The sequence below is a fragment of the Lissotriton vulgaris genome, unplaced genomic scaffold (genome assembly GCF_964263255.1).
Source record: "Lissotriton vulgaris unplaced genomic scaffold, aLisVul1.2 SCAFFOLD_6978, whole genome shotgun sequence".
Classification (NCBI taxonomy): Eukaryota; Metazoa; Chordata; class Amphibia; order Caudata; family Salamandridae; genus Lissotriton; species Lissotriton vulgaris.
The window spans coordinates 40177-67698 of NW_028255505.1; the positions used below are offsets into that span (position 1 = coordinate 40177).

General features: G+C 45.8%; 1 protein-coding gene across 1 annotated transcript in view; it reads right to left on the reverse strand.

The window, feature by feature from the left end:
• Nucleotides 1-27522, reverse strand: part of LOC147659108 (cell adhesion molecule CEACAM3-like) — a gene marked incomplete at both ends in the record, with an annotated part of 64790 nt that overhangs the window by 35298 nt on the left and 1970 nt on the right. The window contains 2 exons of the mRNA XM_086951970.1: nt 14801-15187; nt 21282-21662. Of these exons, the coding sequence (XP_086808096.1) occupies nt 14801-15187; nt 21282-21662 (768 nt within the window). The remainder of the gene's footprint in view (nt 1-14800; nt 15188-21281; nt 21663-27522) is intronic.

A 27522-nucleotide genomic window follows, 5' to 3' on the forward strand; every position in this document is an offset into this window, starting at 1 on the left:
GTATGACCACAAACAAAATAGGAATGATTGATAGCTTTAAAGGACGATTTACCATGGTCACTGAATTCGACCACAGTAGTGCATTTACTATGACCTAAGTGTACTGAACCTTTCTTACGGACACATAATTCACCAGTGACTGGTAATACTAGCATATGGGGCGGAACTGGAGTAGCTTCGGATTCAACAGTAAGGATCATAAGGCTAATTGTGTAGTTACCTAATCCATATACTTCATTTTCTAGATCAGTTCCTATTCGAGTAGGGAGTCCCTCCTTATCAGGGTAACAGACGTCGAGCAGGACTAAGTTCAGGTTTCCCCAAACCCAGCCTCCATCGAAAACAGCAATATCAGGATCTAAGGAATTAATTATTTTAAACCATGCCCCACAGGAGCCATTGTGAGTGAACGGATATGGAAAGAGGGGCAGAGCTCCCTTGTAATTCTGGTAGGGAGGGAGTCGGCCACATATCCAGCAATCTGTAGCATTGTTTGTCTGATGGGAGTGGTGTAACATACTAATGAATGTATTGTTGCGCAGCGCAAGTCTGTAAGAGAGTTCGTGTACAGGTAATTCACTAAAAGTGTGTTCAGCAGAGACATTGTAAACAGATTGTTCACGCCTGAAAATAGGCCAATAGATAGGTAGCAGAATGCTGGCAATAATAATTAGAACACTTAGGAAAAACATTATTAACAACGTCACTATACAGTGACTACGCAGTGATTTGCAGTATGTATTTCTTTTGACTTGTCTCTCTCTCTCTCTATCTCGATCTAGGGGATACATGTCAGAAACTATTTAACCGATTCACCTAGGGGAGGACTTAAACAATTAAACTGTCTGACTTGCTAGATCGGAGTTTCATACGGTATTTTTCTTGGGGAGTTTTTTCTCGTTCGGATACTGTAAAGTCTTTTTCCTCAACACAGTCTTTGGTGGGGTGGACGAGTCTCGATCAGGTTTCAGTCCACAAAATTTCTTCACATGACTCGTATGGACCCACCCCTTTCTCCCCTCTATCTTCACGGCGGTCCTCGTGGTGAGAAGGACGGTCTTTGGAGATTTCCAGCGGGGCTCCAGCGGATTTTTCCGGTCGAAATTCCGGACGAGTACCAGGTCCCCAGGACGGACCTCGTGCGGCTTTACATCAGTGTTGTCATGGAAGGCTGCGGCAACCTGTGAACGACATGATTGGAGTGCAGACATCAAGGAGGCAAGGTAATCTGTCAACATATTACAATCAACATCAGTGATTTTCTTCGGAATGGGCGTCCCCCACATATTCGGTGGTCTGCCAAAGACCACTTCGTACGGGGATAGCCCTGATCTTGAGTGGGCGACCATCCTCATGTAGAATAGCACCACTGGCAGGGCGACTATCCAGTCGACCCCTTTTTCCTGACATATCTTGGCAAGGCGGATTTTTAGTGTCTGATTATGCCTTTCTACAAGGCCTGCTGCTTCAGGATGTCGGACACAATGGAATTTCCACTGGTAACCTAACAAAAGGGAAACCTGCTTCATTAACTCGGATGAGAATGGCTGTCCATTATCTGAGTACACGACACGGGGCAAACCGTACCGGGGGAAGAATTCACGAACCAACTGTCTGGCAGTGGTCGGAGCAGTGTAGTCTGGAACTGGGTATGCTTCGGTCCAACGGGACAGAGCACAAACAATTACAAGGACATACTTGAATCCTCGACAACTGTTCATCTGGATATAATCCATCTGGAGGACTTCAAAAGGGTAATCGGGAGGATGAAATCCACCTTGCTCTACAGGGACGCTTTTACCTGGATTGAACTGACAACAGATCATGCAAGTACGCACTTTCTGTTTTGCTGCTGCTCGTAAGTTTTTATTGCTCCAGAGATTTTGTAAACTGTCTAACATCGCTTTCTCTCCTAGATGTGCCGGGCTATGTGCTGTATTAATCATGACTTGAACCATAGAGTCAGGGAGAAACCATGTAGATTTTCCCTTCGTCATCCAACCTTGATCTGTCTGGATCCCTCCTAGTTCAATCCATTTCTTTATTTCATCTGGAGTAGCGTGTGTCTGGATATCGATTACGTCTAAGGTGGGATCTCTAACTGCCATACATTTTGTCGGTACTATTGTCTTTGTCACATCAGTAATCTGGGTGTGAGTCAGTGTTGTATGTTTGGCTGTCTGGTCTGCCAGATCGTTACCCTGGGAAACAGAATCTGTAACTTTAGTATGTGCTTTACACTTTATGACTGATATGCCCGAGGGCAAATGTATTGCTTCTAATAGTGCTTGAATGAGGGGACCGTGTTGAATCTTGGCCCCATGAGAGGTCAGGAAACCTCGTTCTTGCCAGAGGACTCCGAAGTCGTGTACAACTCCGAATGCATAACGGGAATCAGTGTATATGTTAACATTTCTGTTCTTGGCTAGAATACAAGCTCGGGTCAGAGCAATGAGCTCTGCTGCTTGAGCAGACAGTGTGTCAATACGATGTGTTTCTTTAACTTCAGTTTCAGTGGTCACGGCATACGCGGCCACTAATTCTCCTGTACTTGTTCTCATACATGAACCATCCACATAAAGTGTCAGGTCTGGATTTGTCAGTGGGACATCTGTTAAGTCTCGTCGTGGCTTTGTTACTGCATTAATGATTTCTATACAATCATGCGGAACTGAATCTGTCATAATTGTAGGTAACAGTGTTGCGGGGTTCAGGATACTGCAGCGTCTGATTTCTATGTGTGGCTGGAATAGTGTTAATTCATAACCTGTCAATCGTGCTATAGTTAAGTGCTGAGTCTGGGTTCTGTTTAACAAAACCTCTACAGAGTGTGGTACTTGAACTGTTAACTGATGACCTAAAACAATTGAATCACTTTGTCTGATTGCTAACGCTGTTGCTGCTACTGACTTCAAACATGCAGGGAGTGCCTGAGCTACTGAATCCAATGTACTTGAGAAATAAGCGCAAGGCTTATGTGAACCTGCTTGATCTTGAGTGAGGACAGACAACGCTGTACCATCACGTTCTGTAACAAAAAGTGTAAACGGTTTGCTGTAACATGGTGTTGCTAAAACTGGTGCTTGGCATAAGGCTTTCTTTAATTCTTCAAAAGCTTGTGTGTGTTCCTGAGTCCAAGGGAAGGCAGTCGAAGTTGCTGCCTCCTGTGTCGTTAACTGGATGAGTGGTTTAGCTAGAAATGCATATTGAGGAATCCATTGTCTGCAGTATGAGGTGAGGCCTATGAAGGCCCGCACTTCCTTTTGTGTCTGGGGTTGCGGCATATTTACAATTAGCTGAATGCGATCGGGAGTGAGCTGTCTCCCCACTTTGGACAGCAAGTGACCCAAGTACACAACTTGCTGAACACAGAATTGTAGCTTCGAAGGGGACACCTTGTGCCCCTTGTCGGCCAGGAAATGTAAAACTGTCAATGATGCTTTTTCACATTCGGGCTCACTTCGTGCGGTGATCAGTAGATCATCGACGTATTGCAGTAAAGCGGTGTTAACTGGCATTTGAATACAATCTAGTTGTCTTTTCAGTGCTTGACTATAGATGCTGGGGCTTTCTGTGAATCCTTGAGGTGCGCGTGAAAATTTGAAGCTGCGTCCATTTAAACTGAATCCGAAGAGATATTGGCTCTCTGGATCAATAGGCACGCTGAAGAAGGCGTTCTTGAGGTCAATTACAGTAAAGAACGTTGCTTCTGAATCAATGGCAGTCAATAAGGATGAGATATCTGGGACCACAGGGTACTGTGGAATAATACATTTATTTAATTCTCGAAGATCAATCACCAGCCGATATACTGGCGGTGCATTGGGATCAGTACGTTTAAGAATCGGAATGATGGGTGAATTACAGATATTGGAGTCGGTCTCGACGACCACTCCTTGGGCAATGAGCTCGTCAATGAGTTTCAGTAAAGCCACTACAGCATCGGGTGGTAACTTGTATTGTCTGATTCGAGGTAATACAACACCTGCCTTGAGTGTAACACGGTATGGTGTGATATGCATGCAACCTACATCAGTTGGGCCTTTTGCCCACAAGTAATCTGGTACATTTTTCAATCTGACATCGAATTCTCGCAAAACATAGTGACCCTTGAAATCCCGTAGAAAGAGTCTAACTCCCTCCGGGGAACAGCATATTATAGCTCCTAGAGCCTTCAATGTTTTAATTCCTAACAGATTTTCTGGACATGATTTTGTAAGTAACAAGTCTGTAACACGTGATAACGGACCCACAGCCAGGGGAACTGGTTCTGATACCTCATTTACAATAGGCTGGCCTGAAAACCCAAGGGAAACATTCTGTGAGCCTGAGAGGGGTGCCCCTGGGACTTCATCATGGCTGATCGTAGTGCGACTTGCCCCTGTGTCAATTAAAAACTTTCTGTCTTTTCCCAATACTTGACTGTGTACATAAGGACCTTCTTGATCTACAGGAATTTCAATAAGAGGCAAGCCACCTTCCCTCTCTAGGCTGTTTCATGTATATCGGGAATATTCGGGATAAGCGGACTGGGCATACTGGTACATCTGTTGTGAAACTTGCTGAGACGCGGCAATAGGCTGTGGCTGTGGTATCGCTACTGTCTGTGCTGGAGTCGAAGAAGCATGCATAGGCTGTGTATTCTGTGTATTCTGTGAAGACTGATGCTGATTATGGTCTTGTCTAGGCGGATGCGGTCTTTCTTTAGTTTTACCTGTCGCTATGTTATGTTTCAGGACCGGACATTCATGTACGTAATGACCTGGCTGCTTGCAATAATTGCATGTCCCTTTAACGGGAGCTGCAGTGTGACCTGTCTGGGTCGTACCCTTTCTGTGACTGTCGGCTGGGACCGTCTGTGCTACTAACATTTTCATCTTCGTGTCTTTCATACGTTTCTGTTCCTGATCTTGTTCTTCTCTAATTCTGTTCTGATGGTATTGTAACATTTGTAACATCTGTGATGGCGTGTTTGCTTGCCATGTACTCTCGACCTTGTATACACGGTTTTTAACTAGCGGTAGGGAATTCTCGACTAACTTTGATACAAAAAGATGCGGATACGATTCGCTACTTGGCTTGAGGCCACTATTAATAATGAAACATTTCTCGAATCTTGAATAGAAGTCACTGGTATCTTCATCATGTTTCTGTTTACAGGACGAGATGGCGTCCCAATCTTCCTTTCTAGTTGTCAATAATCTGGGCAGAACCTGTACTATCAAACCTGGTAATGCTTTAGTTTTGTCCCCAAGGCCTAACCCCGGGATCCGTTTCTTTTCTTCGTCCTCTATTTCTGCCCATGCAATCTTTGTGTCCCCCACCTCCCATTCCTTTTCCTTTAATTTCTCGAAGATACCCGTGGGCAACAGTACTTTTAACATTTTCATAATGTCATCATATGTGTAATCCCCCATCAGTAACATGTCTTTAAGCTCTCTATGAAAACCTGCAGGGTCTTTATCATGGCACGGTACTAGTTTCTTCATTTCTAACAGTTCTAATTTAGTCAGAGGCGTGTGTACATACACGCGTTTCAAGACATTATCCTCACCCATAACAGGGTGCACTTCTCGTAAGGGGTTCTGACTTTCAACGCCACTCAGGCGTTGCATGTGATACATTTTCCTTTCTGGGGGTGGGGCGGGAACATATTCAGAGCTTACAAAGGTATCATATCTATGTCGTTGTTCTAGAATTATTTGAATTAATTTGGTGCTTAAGCCTCTCCATCTATCCATAAGTAATGCTTCTAGTGTTTCGTGTAAGGGACCGGGATCAGAACAATGTTTTCTGTATTTTATGAGAAGGTGCTGAATCATGTATACACCTGCTAATTTCTGTTCGTCGGGGGAGAGGTTCAGGAATGTCTGCGCCACCGTGTCATCATTATATATGTCTGCATTTTCGGCCCATGATACAGCTGATCGGGCTAGTTCTTGTTCATCCATAGAATTGAGTACATGGTACCCAACTCGATCTCGAAGCCTTTTATCAGTTTCCTGGAACTGATGCTCAGCAGAATTCGGATTTGTCAAAGCAGAGAAGAAAACTCTCTTGCTTTCTGGACGGATGCCCTTCCTAAGGTAATTTCCCTTACCCACATATGCTATAGTACCTGCAGCTTTTTCTGGTTCTTCAGATTCTCCTTCCTCCTCGGAGGAAGCTTTGTCTTTCTCTTTTTCGTGTATCTCTATTACTGTTTTTCTTATTTTCTTGTACATACTGGCTATGCAATTCTGTCTATCATGTTTACCTTCCGATATATTTTGACCCCACTTGTGGAGTGCCTCTATTTCATCCCGATCTGTCTCAGGCCTGTCTCGTTCTCTTTTTAGACAGTTTATAAAGAAACGTAATATATATGCTTGAGTGTCAACTTTCTGATGCTCCAAGGCATCTTTAATGCTTTCGGGATCTTTTCCAGTCTGTATAAACCGGTAGATTCTGTCTAGGTGCTCTTTCATACCGGAAAACATTAACAGGAAGTCAGTAGCGGCACGTAACCGCAATGATGCCATCATCATTCTATCCTCTTTTCCGGGTACTGGATCATATCTGCAGACTGTAAGTTGTCCTTTGAGTGCATCAAAACGAGGTGATTTGTACACGGTGGGACTCCGCAAGTCCCCTAGGGATAACCTGTGCGTTACGGGCGGGGTCCGGGGACCCGCGGTCGCACCTCCTGACGCGGAAGCTTGGGCATCCTCCCTGTGTGGAGTCTGTAATTGAATTTGTCTTTTAGTAGGATCTGGTAGACGTGGTTTCGGTAGGTCTGTTTTGAGTGCAGGAAGCGGCGGAGCTGGCGGAACAGGGGAGGTTTGTTGCGGTACCGGCGGAACATGACCTGGGGGCGGAGTGCCACCCCCGTCCCTGTCAGTAGGCAGGGCACGAACCGGCAGATTGGTGTAAGCTGGAGCTACATCTTCTAGATAGGAATTCAGGAATATATCTTTAGTAGTCTGATGCATTACTTTGGTTGGAACCAGTGGTGGCGGCAGATTTTTCGGGATTTCTGAAATGGCGTCAGGTGTACCCTCGGCCATAAGATACATGCCGTTTACTTGGCTACTTCGGATGCGATCTATTTGTTCTGCTTTTACTCGGATTCCTTCGGTAACTAATTCGTTTTCCTGTGCTTTCTCTGATTCTTTAAGTCTGTCCTCTCTACGGAGTGCTCTTTCAGCACGTTTATGTGATTCCTTACGCCAAAATTCTATGGCGTCTTTCTGAGATTGTCTGGCTTTCTTTTTCCGTAATGCCTCTTCTACCTTTATGATGCATTCGGCATCCCATGTTCCATTAACTGGCCATCTGTGTCTTTCGTCTAGGTGCTTTGTATAATCGGTCCATAATTCTAGGTACAATATGGCATCTATGCCATGCTTGTTATACATAAAGTTACCTGGAGTGTCCCTAGGGGGGATAGGAATTTCTTCCTCTAACATCCCTTTCCTAGTTCCTATCTGCTTTAACTTGTTGAAGAACGGCATTGTGCCTACTTGATACTGAAATGCGCGATCCTTGATACTTAATTCTGAAGATAACTAGTTATACACAAAAACACAATAATGCACATAAAAACAGTCACATTCATACCACGACATTAATTACATGAAAAGACATTTGAGACATAGATGACTACCCCCTATACCGGATGTACTGCTAAAACAGTACAGATACACTGGTGTAACAGTGCAGAAATTCAGAAATTCGGAATACTAGATATACTGCTAAACAGTACAGATACACTGCCTAAAAACAGTGCAGACCGGACTTGTGTACCCAAACCCGTCTAGATACGTCCCAGCAATGGTACTCACCGGGAAGCACGGAAACAGAAGGCCTCGGAAAACTCGACTGGACTCGACTCGAAACTTCGGAAAACTTCGGAAAACTTCGGAAAACTTCGGAAACCTGGTGGGCCTCTTGACACCTCGGACCTTGTTTCTTTCGGCTGGGCTCTGGTCGGGATCCTCCGCACTCCTCACCGCCTCGTCTGGGCACTGATCGCAGTCTTCGTCACCTCCGTGGGTCAGAGGGAGATGCAGGAAATCCTGCCGGTACGCGTATGGTCCATCTAACTGATGGCAGGGGACAGAGCTTGCAATGCGCCAACCGGCGCGTGAGGTGGGGGAGGGGTCCCTGTTCGGGCGCCAAATGACGTAAATAATTAATTTACTCTCTTAATTTCTATGCAGGTAAGTACTTAATCAATAATAACTCAAAATCAGAAGAAGGAGACAGAGTCCGTGGTGTTAGAGTTCTTAGGGGTTTTATTCCTTAAAAAGGAATGGTCATGGCCAGGATATCATGTTCTGACCACCACAGGGGTGTCAGAAGGGATAGAGCGCTACATTTTATTAACAGTACATAGCTTATATACTTAATTTACACCATTGGAAACAGTATAGAAGGCGTAACAGCTGAGAGAAGACAAGATAACAGTATACACGTGGTACAAGTGCGTAATCAAGAGGCGTGAACTAGAGGTGTGTGCTAGAAACGTCACTGATAGGTGTCACAAAGGGGTGGCACTTAACAGAAATGTTGCAATGTCAGCAGAAATCGGAAGTTTGGAGGCGCGTGCAGCTGCATGACGTGTGATTGACGTGAAGCTGGAGGGTGCAGGGGACTTGACATTTACACTGACGGAAAGAGACAGAAGTCTGGCATGTCAGATCAACTTGTGCTTCTATCATATCTGGTATCTGATGTTTAGGAACTAAGCTATCTGGGCGGAAAGGTCTCTAGGGCAGAAGCTATTCTATACTTGCTGTGAGTGCGTGTATAAGCGCCTGAGTGTCTGTATGAGAAGCGTGGGGGCATGGGCCTTCCATGGGAGCATGGCAACAGAGGCTATGAATTTACTTGAATTAGTTGCATAGAGACAGGTCGGCACTTTGGCCCTGCAGCTGAGGAAGGATGTTTACTGGAACTAGCAGGCAGGAATGTATTTTCGGGGAGGGAAACAGATAACTCGAAGGTTATAGTCGATCTTGGCAGGCAGCAGGCCGAGCTGAGCGCGAGAGGCCGCGCTGAAAGTAAGTCAGAGTTCACGGGTACAGAGGCAGCCTGGGCAGAGGCCCTCGCAGTCAGAAGCCAGAAAAGAGGCTCGGTGGCAGAGATTCAGGGCCTACTCAGCCAGAGCTGAAATAACGTAGAAGTACACTACAAAAAGACGTTGGCATAGCATACTTAGGAACGGACCATTCAACCCATTCATGGTGGGTCTGAAAGAGGACATGTTAACGTTGGACGCAAATGTATTTGCGTCTTCATAGCTGGTACAGGAGGGAAGTTACATGCACTTTAACTCGTACATGGAGACGGTGGGGTACGCGCTAGGGAACACATCTTGACCATAAAATTTATATTTCCTCAATGTAAGGATTCAATATGGAAGCTACCCAAGAATAGATCAAATGCGGGCACAGGTCAAGGGTGACTGAGATTTTACCTATCTCATCAATCTCTCTGCCTGCTCTTCTGAGATCATGTTAAATGTTTCCAGATGAGTAGTGGCATCGGGATGGGGGCCCTAGTTGTTTCCAGTGAATCTCGTCTATTGCAGGTTGGGTTTTAAATGTGGAATATATTTTGCTATTTTGTTGTTGAAGAAGTTACTGAGCTCTTTAGAATGAGCTACAAAAGGGGAGATTGAGAGAGACGTGTTGGATAAGACGCGCTTTCACTATTCTAAAGAGGTCCTTGGATGAACTGCTATTGTCCTCAATTCTTTTCACAAAGTACTTTCTCTTCACTTGTTTGAGTTGCTATGTGATATTTGTTTAATTCATTCTTATATGTTTTTCTGTCCATTGTGTTTTTGGATCATCTCCACTTGTGCTCAAGGGATTTACACTTTCTCTTAATTATTCTCAGCTCTGGTAAAGCCCATCCTCTGGTTAGAATATTAGTTTCCTAAGGGGCGCAAATATCCAGGAAATTCATAATAGCTATAATTAATAAATTATACATTACATTTTTCCACCTGGTTAGCTAATACCATCTCCAGAGTGTATGTAGGTGGTGGGAAATGGTTTATTAATGAATCTAGATGTATTAGGCTCCATGGTCTTTTTAGGATTTTCATAAGTTTGATGCACTTTTATCCCTCCAGGAAATTTAATAGACAAAGAGGCCAAGGAATGGTCAGCCCGAGTTAAATGAGCGATTCATAATATTTTTGTGGATTCTATGTTTGAGAAAAGAAGGTCCAATGTGTGTCCAGCGACATGGGTGAGTCCGGTGGCCCCTTGTTTAAGTTGAAGAATGTGCCATCATTATCTGATTGTCTACAGAGAGAGCCTTGTGTCTGTTTAGACAGAGTGGACAAAGCAGTGCAAGCAGATTGGCACTAAATTGGGGATTGTAGCCTGGTGGTCTATGAATAACCGCTCCCCCAAATAAGTTCTACTCTTTGATGGAAACCTGAAATGCCATTATCTCACAGTCAGCTGACGGAGAGTCATGTTCCGTAGAGCATGTGTAGGCCTCTTTAAAGATAATAGCGATGCCACCTCCCATGCAACCTATGGTGTCCTGTTAGGATCTTGTAGCCCGTCAGCAGAGTCAATGAAGGGTGTTGAGAATTTAGGGTGGGAAGTTCCTTATCTGGCCAGCCTACCCATTTACATTTTACACAGAAGAATTGTCCTTCAGTCCTGCCCGGTGAGCCCTTAAAACGGGAGGTCTGGTTATTAGTACAGATAATTCCCATCTCTAACACTGCTTCCCGTGAACACGTAAATCTTACCCTATTTTCTATATCAAAACTGGCAAGGGTTCTGGCCTCTGGACCTGGTCGGGTGCAGACAGGCTTGCCTTTGGTGCACCAGCTGTGCACCCGCAGAGTTTGTCCGCTGCGTGGCCATGCCGGCCCTTGTTTGTAACACTCCCTCGCATTAAACTCTAGACCGCTGACCTTCAACACGCGGTCCAAGTGGTACTTCCAGTTCTACGAGTTCCCAACTTTCACTTTTTCCTCTCCTTCAATGCCTGCCCTTGGTACATTTTATTTATCTTATTCTGAAGGTTTTATATAGCGCGGACAAGACCCTTGCGGGTAACAGTGCCGGTGAGTTACTTTTTGCGACACACCAGCGGCGCAATGGGCTTCCCATATTTACAAGGCCACGCAAAGTCACCCTGCGTGTCTTTCATGCCCTTGTAAATATGGCCCCCTTTCACGCATTACTCTGCATGATAGGTACATTCAATGGGTGTTGTTGTGGACGTTAACACACAACCTCCATGGAACTCGACACATTCAGAGACTCACAACATTTTGTAGAACTGGGAATGCCAAAGATTCCTCCCCCTCCCCCGGGGAGGCGTAGGAATGGGGCAATATGGAGAAATACTTTTATTTCTCCTCGTGTTTGATCTCTTTCTATGTGTGCTGCATTCTTCATCAAACATAGACGGAGGGGAATGCCAATAGTGATTGTTTTTGTGCAGGAAGGTGTACATTCCTGTGCAAAAACAATCATTCCAGCAGCACAGGCACCCTTGCAAAGTGACGCAAGGGTGTCTGTGCTGGAGCCTAGCAGCCAATTGTTGAACAGCACCAGGAAAAAAACAGGGATGCGTCATATTGTGGTGAATACAATGCATTCCTGTGATTTAAAAATGACGCAGCACAGTGCAGCTAAATGCCTTGCGGTGCCAAGGCAGCATTTTCTTGTAGAAGCGACCCTAGGTTTTTGGTTGCCCGAGGTATGCACCCTGTCTAAGTAGGAACAACAATCCTAGTCAGGGTAAGTGAAGTACACACTAAAAGCTTAACTAATCTCACCCTCTGATAGCTTGGCACAGAGTAGTCAGGCTAAACTGAAGAGGCAATGTGTAAAGTATTTATGCACACACGCACACACACACACTCACACACATACACACACACACACACACACCCACGCACACGCACCCACACACACACAGAATAACAAAGGGAAAACACCACAAAAAGTACTCCACACCATTTTAGAAACATAGCCGATATATATCTGAGTAAAACTAGACCAAACTGATAAAAATCAAATGATTCCAAGTCAATATGAATTAAAAGAAAAGAAACAATTCTGTAGTGCTTAGAAGCAATTAGCACCAACCGGGGTTATCCGGTCGTGCTTGACCAAGGCAAAACCAAAGGTTCAGTCCATCCACGATGAAGCACGGGCTGGATACAGGAGTCACATATCCCACTGCAAAGTACCTTTGTTGCGTTGATGTTGAGGACGATGCGTGGGCAAAGGAGGAGAAGCGTTGCTGTCGATCAAGGATATGTAGGCCATGCATCGGTACCGAGCTGCAAAGAACTGGGGATGCGTCAAAGATCAAGAAGCGGTGTGCATCGAGGCAATGCGTCATCGCAGCTGGGCTGTAGGCGATGTGTGCGGAACATGGCGAATTGGAGGGGGTGCATCGGCAAATTTGGTGATGCGTTGAAATGCGGCAACGATGCGTTGCACATTCATTTATGCAGTGCCCGTGGCTCTACCCGTGATGTGTTGGTGTAGAAGGAAAATGCAGCAGCTCTGATCGGTGCAACGTTGTCAATACATTGGCTTGTTTGGTTGCAGCAAACATACTCGCTTCCAAGGGCCCAGGACTGGCTTCTCTTAAAGGCCCCAGGACTGGATTAGCACCACTTGGCAGAGAAGGACATACAGCAAACCGAGTCCAGGTGCTAGTACAAGATGCTTGGTTAAGTCTTTGATATCCCTGAGACTTCAGAAACTGGAGGCAACTCAACACGCCCAGAGACACCAAATTTTGTTTTCCTATCTTTTCTAAATTGAAAGCTATTTTCATGAAATGTAACAAGGCAGGTCCAATGTTATACTATGGGAGTGATAGACCTTGGTGTACCGAAACACACATTTAAAAGTGTTTCACTGCCAGGACCTGTTATACTTAAAAGTACATGACCTGCCTTTGAAAAACACTGCACCCTGCCCATGTGCTGTCCAGAGCCTACTCTAGGTGTGACTTATGTGTAATAAAAGGAAGGTTCATGCTCATGCAGGTGGCACTGAAAAAAGTACCTTGGATGGAAGAAGCGTCGACGCCTAAGCCTCAATGCATCTCTTCCGAGGTGAGCGGGTAGTCAAGGACTTCGACAACAAACTCTTTTACGATGAAGGTGATGCATCGTCATCGAGCTGCGGTGTCTATCATCATCGAGCATGCATTCCATCAGAGTGGTATCAACGATCAGCTCCTGCGTCGGAGTCAATGGGCAATGCGTCAGTCCGATTCGCACAAAGTTGTTGCTGCGTCGATTTTGATGATACAGCAGAAGTCACCTTTCAAGGGCCCGGGACAAGATTAGCACCACTTATCAGGGCAGGACTCACAGATGGTCAGGTGCTGCTCCAGGTCTGAAGGAAGTCTTTGATGGCCCTGAGACTTCAGAACAGGGGGCAAGCTAGCAAGCCCTTGGAATAACTCTAGGTTCAACTCAAGTAAAATGGTTCCTGTCCTTGCCCTCAGCAGGGCAGAGATCAGTAAGCAGCAGGGCAGCAGGACAGCACAGAAAATCTGTTATTCCAGAGCAGCAGGCAAGCAGAATGGCATTCCTTGTAGTATTGCAGTCTATAGTCCTGGCGGAGTTTTTCACAGGTCCAGGAGTGTACCGTCTTAGTTGGGTCAGAGGCCCATTAATTGTACCCAGTTGTTCCTTTGAATGTGGGTTGACTTCAAAGCAGGCCCATGAAGTGCACAGCTCCCCGTTTCTTCCCAGCCCTGGCTCCAGACTATCAGTAGGGGGTAATTAGCCTATTGTGTAGGAAACATGAACCTGCATATTCAGATGTGTCAGCTCCCCTCTCTCTTTCTGCCCAGGAACTTCTATCAAAATGCAGATGAGTTATCTGTCACAGCCACACTTCCTATGTTTGTGGCTGTCGAGAGAGAATGTACAAAGTGTAGCGGTCACCCACCCCAGACGTGTGCTGGAGACAGGCTACAAGGCACACAGAGCAGTAATACCACGAAAACTACCTACTTTCTAAAAGTGCCATTTCTCAAATAGTATTGTTAAACAAATCCAACTTTACCGGTAAAGAGGATTTATCATGACCATTTCAAAGATATGAAGCATGATGCAGCTACTCCTTTCTAATCAGGAATTACAGCTTAAATATGGATTAAGGAATTCCCAATTCTAGCCTCTGAGTGTAGTAGGAAACACAGTAGTGAAAAACTAACTTGGATGTTTGTCACTACTAGGAAATGTGAAACTTAAAAGTACATGTCCTGATTTTTATTTAAAGAGCACCCTGCCCTTAAGGCTATCTAGCGGCTACCTTAGGATTGTCTTATTTGTAATTGAATTGGAGTTTAAGGTTTGTCAAGTGGTTTTAAATGCCAAGTTGAGGTGGCAGCAAACTGTACACACAGGCCTTGCAATAGCAGGCCTGAGACAGATTCGAAAGGCTTCTTGTGTGGGTGGCAAAATCAGTGCTGCGGGCAAACTAGTAGTATTTAGGTTACAGGCTCTAGGTATATGGTATGCCACTTTGCAAGTGACTAAACTAAATATATCAATTGGATGTACACCAATGCATCATGTTTAGGGGAGAAGCATAAATCACATGCACTTTAGCACTACTCAGCAGTGGTAATGTGCCGAGTCCTAAGGGGAACAAAAAGAAGTCAGAAAAATGGGAGGAGGAAGGCAAAAAGTTTGGGGAGACCCTTCAGAGAGGAACAGTTGCAACAAAAATCAACTACATTTAGTAGAAAGAGTGAGATACGCAGAACAGAATATTTGAATGAATTCTTGTCATCCTACCTGTGCCTTGTGTCACTGAGACGTTGACCACCTTTGTGTCCAACACATATGAGTCCTGTATTGATACCACATAACTCCCGGCATCTTCCAGCCCTACATCTTGGATCAGCAGGGAGGCGTTACCATAGAGCACCACCCGATGGCTGTATTCAGGGGCCTTGCTTTCCACCTGGCCACCACACACAGGTTCTCTGGCCTCTCCCTCCCAGGAGCACTTGCTATTCCTGGTTGTCACGATATGGCGGTTGTTCCTCAACACAGACCATCTGATTTCAACCCGTTCCTGCGGCTGACTGAAGTGGTACGAGACAGGCAGAAGGACAGACTGGTTGACTGTAGCAAACACTGGGTTCCGGTGGATAATGATGGAGAGGTTAGAGGAGGCACCTGCCGATAAGATATGAGAGAGGGTACAATATTGGTGGTTGGATTCTTGACAAATATGAGTTGAGATCTTTATATACAACAGCAGAATGCAGAAGAGATCGATGTTAAACACAAAGCATGTACACTACGATCCTTCAGAATAACACAGTATGGAACGAAGTCATTCCATTGGCTGGAGACCGCGGGTCCGCAGTGACTGAAGGTGCCAGAGAAACATGTTACCTACCTTCAGTATCACTATTTCTGGTGGATACTCTATTTGGTGGTGGATTAGCCATAGTACATAGAGACAAGTTTCTCTGTAGAATATCAGAGGGTGGTATCAGGGATTGTGAGAATATTTATTTTAGCCTGCAAATTACCCCAAATAAGTCACTTTCCGGCTTCTTGATATATCGACCCCCGGGCAACTCAGGTCAATTTGCAGGATCCCTCCTGGAAGCTACTATTGCTTTAGCCTCGGCCGCTCCTAATTGTATTCTATTAGGGGATTTAAATTTGCACTTTAACGATCCATGTTATAAAGGTGCAACTGATCTTAAGCCCGAATTAAAATCCTTGGGGCTAGACCTAAAAAATAAAGATGCCACTCATACAAAAGGGCATCTGCTGGATCCCATATTTACAAACACTACAGACTTGGAAACAAGTCCCCCCCTACCGATACCTTGGTCTGACCACTTTGTAGTCCAGTTCGAGTGGCAAATTAGTACTAAATGCCCGCAGGTTCCAGCTCCACGTATTGTAGAGTGGGTCTGGCCCAAACTCCCTTTGGAGAGCTGGACACGCAAATTAGAACAGACAGCTCCATCTTCCGATCCTGACCCTGTTGAGGCGGATAACATTTTTTCAAACTGGCTTAATAGCTCCCTGGACGCTGTTCTTCCTAAGAAATTAATGGAAAAGAAGAGCAGAGTTTTCAAAACACCTTGGCATACGCTAGAACTACTAAAACAAATGGAAAAATTGCAAAAAAGAACGCACTTGGAGGAAAGACTGGGCCTCCCTTAATAAAGCCGAATACAGAACAGCTATGAAGACCTACAAATCATCTTGGAAATTAGCACAAGCCGCGTACTTTGAGGAGAGAATTAGAACTGCTACTAATTCATCTAGAGGGACATACAAAATTGTGAAAGATCTCCTCAAAGCACCAAATCTGCCCATAATTTAGGAGGAGTCGGAAAACCGATGCAATCAATTTGCAGCATTTTTTGAAAGTAAAATTCAAACTATACTAAAAACCTTAGACCATAATGATTTAGTTCCAGACTTGGTCCAATCGAATGTCCACACCGTTGGCCCCCGACTAGAGGCATTTGTTCCAATTACTAAGGACGAATGCCAAAAAGTTCTGTCATCTATGAAGAGTGGTTCCCCTAGTGATCCTGCCCCCATGAATATTTTGAAACAGGTAATAACCACCATTGCCCCATTAATTACTGGTCTTCTCGATGTCTCCTTTACACAGGGAATTGTTCCCCCTAGCTGGAAGCAGGCCACGGTCAAAGCACTCCTAAAAAAATCTGAGCTCGATCCTTCTGAGTTGGCAAACTACCGGCCAATCTCGCTGCTACCTGGTATCAGCAAGTTGGCTGAAAAAATAGCCAATCAGAAGCTTTCCTCTTTTTGGGAGAGTAATAGGCTGCTCTTTAACTCTCAAATGGGCTTCCGCCCTGGTCAGGGTACAGAGTCTGCCCTGTTAGCAGTGGCGGACGTGGCCAGGTGCATCTTGGATTCAGGAGGATCAACGGCTGTGATCCTCCTGGATCTAAGTGCAGCTTTTGATACGATGGATCATAAGATCTTAATCCACCGTCTCAGTACTCTGGGAGTAACAGGTACTGTGCTGCAATGGCTTACTTCCTTTTTGGAGAACCGAACCTTTCAGGTTTGGGAAGGTGAGGCTCGCTCCATACTGACCCCTCTTCAGTGTGGGGTTCCACATGGCTCATCGCTGAGCCCTACCTTATTTAATGTTTATATGGCCCCTTTAGAGGAGGTAGTGAATCCCTTTGGGATCAAAGTAGTCACCTACGCTGACGACACCCAACTAGTCGTCTCGATTTCCCAAGAAAATCATTGTGTGGAAAATTTTCATTCATGCCTATCGGAAATCTACTCTTGGATGAATAGGTTCTGACTCAAATTGAACGGAACCAAAACAGAGCTCATGCTGCTAGGCCACCACATCACATCATTACCTAATTCCATCTGGCCTGCATCCCTGGGGACCGCGCCTACTCCTAAAAAGGAGCTAAAAAGTCTGGGGTTTTGGTTTGAGCAGGACCTGTCCTTCAAGATCCAAGCCAAAAAAACAGCGGGCATATGCATAGGGCTACTTCGCTCTGCCCGCAAAATGTTACCTTTGCTAACAGAGCAATCGAGAAAATTACTTATCCAGGGCCTAATTCTATCAAGGCTGGATTATAGTAATGCCTTATATTTGGCCGCACCTGAAAGTACTATCAATACTCTTCAACGAGTCCAAAATTCGGCTGTGGGGTTGCTTACTGTATTGCCCATAAGTCCCTACAGGGGAAAGACCCCCTATTTTAGGGAACCTTGTCCGCTCCTACAAAGCCTCCAGGTCGCTGCGCTCTGATCATGGCAACTTGGCTATCGTCCAGAGAGTCAAGAGGGCCCGTGCAGGGGGACGCCGCTTCTCTGTAAAGTGGCTACCCTCCCTGTTGGGATTCGCACTGAACCGAATTACACTAGGTTCCGTAAACTCCTTAAAACTTTTCTGTTTCCCCGGGACCCTTGAATTTTGCCCCCCCCCCCCCCTCAGTATCCTTGTTTCTACAGCGCTGGGACGCTCTCGGGCAGCCATGCGCTTTATAAATCCATTTTCATTCATTTGCAGATTTGTCACCTTAAGACTGTCCCAAGGTGCTTGACTGGCTCTGGAGAATTACAAGTGACAACCCCAACGTGTCCTACCCCTCCCCTGCCTGCCACAACCTCCCTTTGTCCACTTTTCTCCTTGAGGTAATTGTCCTGGTAGGCATCTATTCCAGTTAGTGCCCTCTGGGCACCTTCGCTATTGTGTAAATTCAGTTCTTGCATGACTCAGTTAAGGTGAGCGGAGTGTGATAGTAATGGTCTAGGTTGGTGTCATTCAACATACACGGCCCACGCAGTCTTCTAGGACGCTGATAGTCCTTAAAGTCTTTCCAAAGTAGTCTAAGTAGAACCCCCATTGTTTCATGAAGACCATTTCAGTGTTGTGGGCAGGTTCCTAGTTTAGAAATGTTCTGCATTTGCAATCTTCAAAGGCAGCCAATGTATTACCAAACACATCTTTGGAGTCTGAATTGTGGCTGAACCCCAGAGTGATAATATAGTTAGTTTTACCGGGAACTGCATGTATGACATAAGTCTGCCTCTCCTATGATACAAGGGGTATATTCCCTCTGATGGGCTACCTAGGATCATAACATCCAGGCATTCTGGGTAAAAGGATCCTTTGACCGTCTCAATGCTTTGCATTACTGTGTCCCAGAAAGTTCTCACATGGCCAAGTATAAAATCTCTATTACTCCGTTGGGGTTTGAATGAGGGGGATATGAGATCAGTCCATTCGTACACTCAAACTGTTCCGAACTCTCAGGGTTGTGAGTGGAGAGACATAAAGTTGATGGCCTCTATTAGAAATTGGTTTTCTAGTTGGCAGAGGCATGCATGCTTCCAAGCAGGAACCATAATCCTAGTCAGGGTAAGTGACGTACACACTTAAAGTTTACCTGTGCTACCCTCTGGTAACTCGCCAAAGAGCAGTCTGGTTAAAGTAAAGAGGCAATGTGTAAAGTATTTGAACACACACACACACACACAGTTACACAGTGAAAACACCATAAAAAGGACTCCACACCAGTTTAGGAACATAGACAATATTTAGCAGAGTAAAACAAGACCAGAATGATAAACATACAACAATCACAAGTCATGTTTGGAATTTTAGAAGAATTTATTTATTTATTTATTTATTTATGGGCTTGTTACGCGCCGGCATCACACCCGAAGGTGTATCTCCGCGCGGTGCTGTGAGGTGAACAGATCGAAGAGCTCCTCCTAGAATAGTACAGTTTTTAGTTGTTTCCTGAAGGCTGTGTGGCTCTGGCATTCTCTGAGGGAGAGGGGGAGACTGTTCCATAGACGAGGACCCATGATAGATAGGGCACGGCCTCCCTGTCTGGTCTTGTAATAAACAATTAATTCTGTAGCGCTTAGAAGCAAATGGCACCAACCGGGGATATCTGGTCAAGCTTGACGGGACAAATCCAAAAGTTCAGTATGACTGCGATAGAGCGCGGGCTGGATACAAGAGTCACACAGACCTGCTCCAAAGTACCTTGGTCGTGTCAGCGCTGAGAATGATGCATGGAGCAAAGGAAGAGATGTGTCGTTGTCGATGGTGGAGATCTAGCCGATGTGCTGGTTTTGAGCTGCGCAGAGTCAAGGATGCGTCAAAGATCAAGAATTTTGCCATTGAGGCGATGCATCATAATCGAACCACTGGGCTATAGGAGATGAGTGGAGCATGAGGCAATGCGACTGCGTTACATTGACAAAGTAGGAGATACGTCACAGTTTGGGAGCGTTGCGTCTCGCAGTCTGTGAAGCGATGTCCGCGACTCAAGTAGCAGCGGTGATGCGTCAGTGTCGGAGAAGAATGTGCCACTTAGAATCCGCTTAGCGTCTTTGATGCATTGATTTATTCAGTTGCAACACAGATACTCACTTCCAAGGGCCCTGGACTGGATTGGCACCCCTTGGCAGAGCAACACTCAGATCAGACAGTCGCTGGCTGCAAGAGGAAGTCTTTGATATCCCTGAGACTTCAGAAACAGGAGGCAAGCCAACAAGCCCAGAAAACACCAATTTCTTTTTCCTATCTTTTCCTAATTAGAAGCTACACTTATAAAATGTAACAAAGTAGCTCCAATGTTATACTATAGGAGGGATAGGCCTTGGTGTACCAAAACACAAATTTTAAAGTGCTTCATTGCCAGGACCTGTAAAACTTAAAAGAGCATGTCCTACCTATTAGGTAAACTGCCCCAAGCTTGTGGGCTGTCCAGGGCCTACTCTAGGTGTGACCTATGTGTAATAAAAAGGAAGGCTCTCGCTCACTTAGGTGGCACTGAAAAAAGTACCTTGGATGGAGGAAGCATCGACTTTGTAGCCTGAATGCATCGGTTCCGGGACGCGTGGGCCACTAAGGCTCAATCATTTAACCCTTTTACAATGAAGGTGATGCGTCGTCATCAAGCAGAACTGTCTGTGATTGTCAAGCCACACAGTCTGTCAAAGTGGTGTCCTTGATCAGCTCACGCGCCAGCGTCAAAGGGCAATGCATCAGTTCCGATCGGCACAAAGTCGTTACTGTGTCAATTTTGATGGTTCTGTACATCAGAAGTCACCTTTCAAGGCCCAGGACTGACTTGACACCACTTGGCAGTTCAAGTGCTGCTGTAGGGCTGAAGAAAGTCTTTTATGGCCCTGAGACTTCAGAACACGGTGCAATCCAGCAAGTCCTTGGAATCACTCTGGGTTCAACTCAAGTAAAATGGGTCCAGTCCTTTTCCTTAGCAGGGCAGAGATAAGTAGGCAGCAGGGCAGCAAAGCAAAGCACAAAAGCAGTTCTTCTAGAGCAGCTGGCAAGCAGGATTCCATTCCCTGTAGTATTGCAGTCTATACTCCTGGCAGAGTTTTTTACAGGTCCAGTAGTGTACTGTCTTGGTAGGATCAGAGACCCATTACTTGTACCTAGTTGTGCCTTTGAAGTGGGGGTGACTTCAAAGCAGGCCCTTGAACTGCACAGCTCCCCCTTTCTTCCCAGCCCTGGCTGCGGACTATCAGTAGGAGATAATCAGGCCAATGTGTGGGAAACAGGATACTGCCTATTCAGATGTGTCAGCTCTGCTGTATATCTTCGTGCCCAGGAAATGCTATCAGGAGGCACAGTGTTTGGGGTTACCCTTCAGAGTGGGTCAGTTTCCAACAAAATTCAACTACATTTTATTAGAAAAAGGGAGTTACACAGAGAAATAGAGAATATTTGAATGAATTTCTGTCATCCTACCTGTGCCTTGTGTCACTGAGACGTTGATCACCTTTGTGTCCAACACATATGAGTCCTGTATTGATACCACATAACTCCCGGCATCTTCCAGCATTACATCTTGGATCAGCAGGGAGGCGTTACCATAGAGCATCACCCGATGGCGGTATTCAGGCGCCTTGTTTTCCATCTGGCCACCACACACAGGTTCTCTGGTCTCTCCCTCCCAGGAGCACTTGCTATTGTTGGTTGTCACAATATGGCGATTGTTGCTCAACACCGACCATCTGATTTCAACCTGTTCCTGTGGCAGACTGAAGTGGTACGAGACAGGCAGAAGAATAGACTGGTTGACTGTGGCAAACACTGGGTTCTGATGGACGATGATGGAGAGGTTAGAGGAGGCACCTGCAGATAAGATATGAGAGAGGGTACAATATTGGTGGTTGGATTCTTGATAAATATGAGTTGAGATATTTGTATACAACAGCAGAATGCAGAAGAGATTGATGTCAAACACAAAGCATGTACACTGCGATCATTCACAATAACGCAGTACTCTCTGCAGAACAAAGTATTTCATTGGCTGGAGACCACATGTCCTCAGTGATTGAAGGTGCCGGAGAAACACGTTACCTACATTCAATATCACTCTTTCTGGTGGATAACTCTAATTGCAGATTCCTCAACTTAAGACTGTCCTAAGGTGCTCGACTGGCTCTGGAGAATTACAAGTGACAACTCCAACGTGCCCTACCCCGCCCCTGCCCACCACAACATCCCTTTGTCTACTTTTCTCCTTGAGGTACTTGTCCTGTTAGGCGTCTATTCCAGATGTGTGATAGTAATGGTCTAGTTTAGTGTCTTCTAGGACGCTGATAGCCCTTAAAGTCTTTCCCAAAGTAGTCTATGAAGAACCCTCATTGTTTCATGAAGTCCATTTCATTGCTGCAGGCAGGTTTAGACATTTTCTGCATTTGCAGTCTTCAAAGACAGCCAATGTATTACCAACCACATCTTCTGAGTTTGAATTGTGGCTGAACTCCAAAGTGAAAATACAGTTAGTTTTACAGTGAACAGCTTGTGTGACATAAGTCTCCCTCTTGTAAGATACAGGGGGGATATTCCCTCTGATGGGCTACCTATGATCATAACATCCAGGCATTCTGGGTAATAGGATCTTTTGACCGCCTCAATGCTTTGCATTACCATGTCCCAGAAAGTTCTCACATGGCCAAGTATAAAATCTCTATTACCCCGTTGGGGTTTGAATGAGGGGGATATGAGGTCAGTCCATTCGTACACTCAAACTGTTCCGAACTCAGGGTTGTGAGTGGTGAGACATAAAGTTGATGACCTCTATTAGAAATTGGTTTTCTAGTTGGCAGAAGAATGCATGCTGTCCAAGCAGGAACCATAATCCTAGTGTTGTAAATTGACAGCAATGGGTTAGCATTAGCAGAAGCCATCCTGTATTTAGAAGTTATCTTATCCATTTGTGAAAGCCATTTTGTATTTCTGGCAGCCATTTTGTTTGCCATGTGCTCGCCATGTGCTCTGTCCTCCCTCGGTGTTGACTGCTCTTGTAATCTGCCTAGAAACAAACTATATTTAGCATCTTCCACCTTTGCACATGCTCAGTTGAGCTTGCAGCTGTCCTTGCAACTGTTCCTAGTCTGTAAATGTCAGGATGTGTTTGCCAACAACAGCCACTGTTAGCTCCTCTCACTTTGTTGAGCAAGCAGATCTTGTGTGTCCATATTAGTCATTTTGTATGCCAGGACTGCCCCTTGGTCTTATGATGACTATGTAACCCTAAGCATATATAAGGCCCCAGTTTTCTGTACTCCTTAGACTGCCTCATTCAGTTGCTAAGGTCTCTGTGTGACATCATTTCCCTCATTTGAGGTTAATAAAGATGTACTTTCATATTTCAGCTTCTGTGCCAATTTCTTCTTTGTTGGTTTAAAAGGACTAAGTATCAGTGGGACCCCTAAGAAGGTTTCTATGTTCTACACTGGTCAGGGTAAGTGAAGTACACGCTAAACGTTTACCTGTGCTACCCTCTGGTAACTCGCCACAGAGCAGTCAGGTTAAAGTAAAGATGCATTGTGTAAAGTATTTGAACACACACACACAGTTACACAGTGAAAACACCACAAAAAGAGGCCATTAGACAAGCCAAAGCCTCACACTATGACACAAGGATACAAGAATCATCCAACTCAGCCAGGGAATCCTTCTTAATTGTAAAGGAACTGCTCAAAGTCCCCAATTCCACCATCTCCACCACCCCTAAAGTTGATGGAAGTAATGAACTAGCTAATTACTTTAACGACAAAATCATACGCATCCTGGCTTCCCTCCCACCCCCCGGCCCCCCTAGTCATATGGAAAGCCGTTTATCCCCCGACCAGGCCAAAAGCAATCTGCGCCCCACACTGCCGACATTTCGGCCAGTAACTTGCCTAGAGGTCGAAAGAACCTTGACGAAAATGAAAAGCGGATCACCTCGGGACCCAGCACCGATCAGGTTCCTCAAAACCGTAGCCTCAGTCATCGTGCCCACCGTTACGGAACTTATCAACAGTTCGCTCGCCCACGGATCCGTCCCTGATAGCTGGAAGAGTGCTGTGGTAAAAGCACTTCTAAAAAAAACCCAGCTAGACCCAGCATACTTATCTAATTACCGACCAATATCACTCCTCCCGGGTATCAGCAAAGTAGCAGAGAAATTGGTAAACGTCCAATTATCTCAGTTCTTTGAGACCAACAAAATACTCAGGCAATCCCAAACTGGATTTCGCCCGGGCCATGGTACAGACACCGCACTCCTTGCCGTCATTGAAGAAGCAAGGCGCATACTAGATTCAGGAGGATCAGTGGCAGTGATCCTCCTGGATCTAAGCGCAGCCTTCGACACAGTCAATCATCGTGTCCTCCTGCATAGACTGGCGGATGCAGGACTTACCGGGACGGCACTCAGTTGGATTGAATCCTTTCTTACAGGGTGCACGTTCCAAGTATGGGACAACAATCACCACTCATCCATCCTTCCACTCACAAGCGGTGTCCCTCAGGGCTCCTCCCTGAGTCCGACGCTTTTCAACGCTTACATGGCCCCCCTTGAGGACGTGGTGACACCATTTAATATAAAAATGGTAAGTTATGCTGACGACACTCAGCTGGTCGTCTCCCTGTCCCAACTGATCGACCACCCAGAAAACCTGACCAATTGTCTTATAGGAATTCACAACTGGATGAATAATTCATCATTAAAACTTAATGGGTCAAAGACGGAGGTGATGCTCCTAGGGAAGCAATGGACGACCATCCCTCCAGCAATCTGTCCCGACGTTTTCGGGGAAATCCCTCCCCCAAAGCGTGAAATTAAGACACTCGGTGTGTGGCTCGAGCCAGAGCTGTCTATGAAGACACAAGCAGCAAAAACTTCGGGCACCTGCTTCGGGCTCCTACGCACAACCCGCAAGATTCTCCCCTTACTGCCACCTACTTCTAGGAAACTACTCATCCAGGGACTAGTACTGTCTCGCCTGGACTACAGTAATCTGGTCTACCTAGGAGCCCCTGAGGCCACCTTGACAAAACTCCAGCGGACACAGAACGCGGCGGCACGCCTTCTCACCAACCTCCCCTCCAGAGTGTCCGCCAAGCCGGCCCTCAAGGCTCTGCACTGGCTCCCTGTGCGCCAAAGGGTGCAATTCAAAGCGATGTGCACAACACATAAGCTGATCAATGGTCCTGGCCCAGCGATCCTCAGCAAAATGATCACCCCCTATACAGCAACCAGATCCCTACGATCCCAGAATGAGAACCTGGCCAGCATACCTAGATTTAAAAGGACTCGCACAGGAGGACGACAATTCTCCGTTCAAGCGGCTGCCGGATGGAACGCCCTTCCACGTTCCCTCAGACTTGAACCAAACTACCTGGCATTTCGCAAGAAATTAAAGACACACCTATTCCCTAAATAGAGTCCCCCTATAAGTCTCTTTCCTCCCCCCCACCCCCCTAACAGGATGACAAATTTTATAGCGCGGGGATGCCCTTGGGTCACCAGGCGCTTTAGAAATCGTTATTAAATTAAATTAAATTAAAAAAGGACTCCACACCAGTTTAGGAATAAAGCCAATGTTTAACTGAGCAAAACAAGAATAGAATGATAAACATACAACAATCACAAGTCATGTTTGGAATTTCAAAAGAATAAACAATTCTGTAGAGCTTAGATGCAAATGGCACCAACCGGGGATATCTGGTCAAGCTTTACTGGGGCAGATTCAAAAGTTCAGTATGACTTCGATAGAGCGCGGGCTGGATACAAGAGTCACACAGACCTGCTCCAAAGTACCTTGGTCGTGTCAACGCCGAGGATGATGCATGGAGCAAAGGAAGAGATGTGTCGCTGTCAATGGTGGAGATGTAGCCGATGTGCTGGTTTTGAGCTGCGCAGAGTCAAGGATGAGTCGAAGATCAAGAATTGTTGTCCATTGTGGCGATGCGTCATAATCGAACCACTGGGCTATAGGAGATGCATGCAGCATGAGGCACTGTGACAGCACTACGTTGAAAAAGTAGAAGACACGTCGCAGTTCGGGAGTGAGACGTCACGCAGTCTGTGAAGCGCTGTACGTGGCTCAAGGAGCAGCGGCTATGCGTCGGTGTCGAAGGAGAATGCGCCACTTGCACCTAGCGCAGCGTTCTGCGTTGTTGATGCATTGGTTTCTTCAGTTGCAGCACAAATACTCACTTCCAAGGACCCAGGACTGGATTGGCACCACTTGGTAGAGCAACACTCACATCAGACAGAGTCCATTTGTTTGCTGCAAGTTGCAGAGGAAGTCCTCAATATCCCTGAGACTTCAGAAGCAGGAGGCAAGCTAACACACACAGAGATACCAAATGTTGTTTTCTTACCTTTTACCAATTGGAAGCTACACTTATAAAATGTAACAAGGCAGCTCCAATGTTAGACTATGGGAGAGATAGGCCTTGCTGTAATGAAATACAAATGTAAAAGTGTTTCACTGTGAGGACCTGTAAAGCTTAAAAGAATATGTCCTACCTTTTAAGTACACTGGGCTGTCCATGGCCTACCCTAGGTGTGACCCATGTGTAATAAAAAAATAAGGTGCTCACTCATGCAGGTGGCACTGAAAAAAAGAAAAAAAGTACCTTTGAAGGAGGAAGCATCGAAGTCGAAGCCTCATGCATCGGTTCCGAGGTGCGCGAAACAAAGGCTTTGTCGACAAACCCTTTTACGACGTCATCAAGCAGCACTGTCTGTCATTGTGGAGCCGCGCATTCCATCAAAGCGGTGTCGTTGATCAGGTCTTGCGCCAGCGTCAAAGGGCAATGCATCCGTTCCGATCGGTACAAAGTCCTTTCTGCATCGATTTTGATGATTCTTCACAGCAGAAGTCATCTTTTGAGGGCCCAGGACTGGATTAACACCACTTGGCAGGGCATGACCCACAGATGGCAGAACCCAGGTGCTGCTGCAGGGCTGAAGGAAGTCTTTTTGGGCCCTGAGACTTCAGAACAGGGTGCAATCCAGCAAGCCCTTGGAATCACTCTGGGTTCAAATCAAGTGAAATGGGTCCAGTCCTTGTCCTCAGCAGGGCAGAGATCAGTAGGCAGCAAAGCAAAGCACAAAAGCAGATCTTCCAGAGCATAGGGCAAGCAGAATGGCATTCCTTACAGTATTGCAGTCTATACTCCTGGTAGAGTTTTCACAGGTCCAGTAGTGTACTGTCGTGGTAGGATCAGAGACCCATTTCTTGTACCCAGTAGTGCCTTTGAAGTGGGCGTGACTTCAAAGCAGGCCCTTGAAGTGCACAGCTCCCCCTTTCTTCCCAGCCCTGGCTCCAGACTATCAGTAGGGGGTAATCAACCAGTTGTGTGGGAAACAGAAACCTGCCTATTCAGATGTGTCAGCTCCGCCGTCTCTCTTCCTGCCCAGGAAATGCTATCAGAATGCAGTTCTCTGTCACACCCACCCTTCCTGTGTTTGTGGCTGTGTGGAGGGAATGCACAAAGTGTAGCTGTCACCCATCCCAGACGTGTGCTGGAGACATGCTGCAAGATACACAGAGCTGTAATACAATGAAAACTGTCCACTTTCTAAAAGTGATACCAAAGGGGATGATGGACGGAGCGTTGGAGCAAATCAAACACTCACCCCCAGTCAACTGATATGGGTTTAATCCATCATCATTCTTTAGCTCACTCCACCACCCCAGTTCAG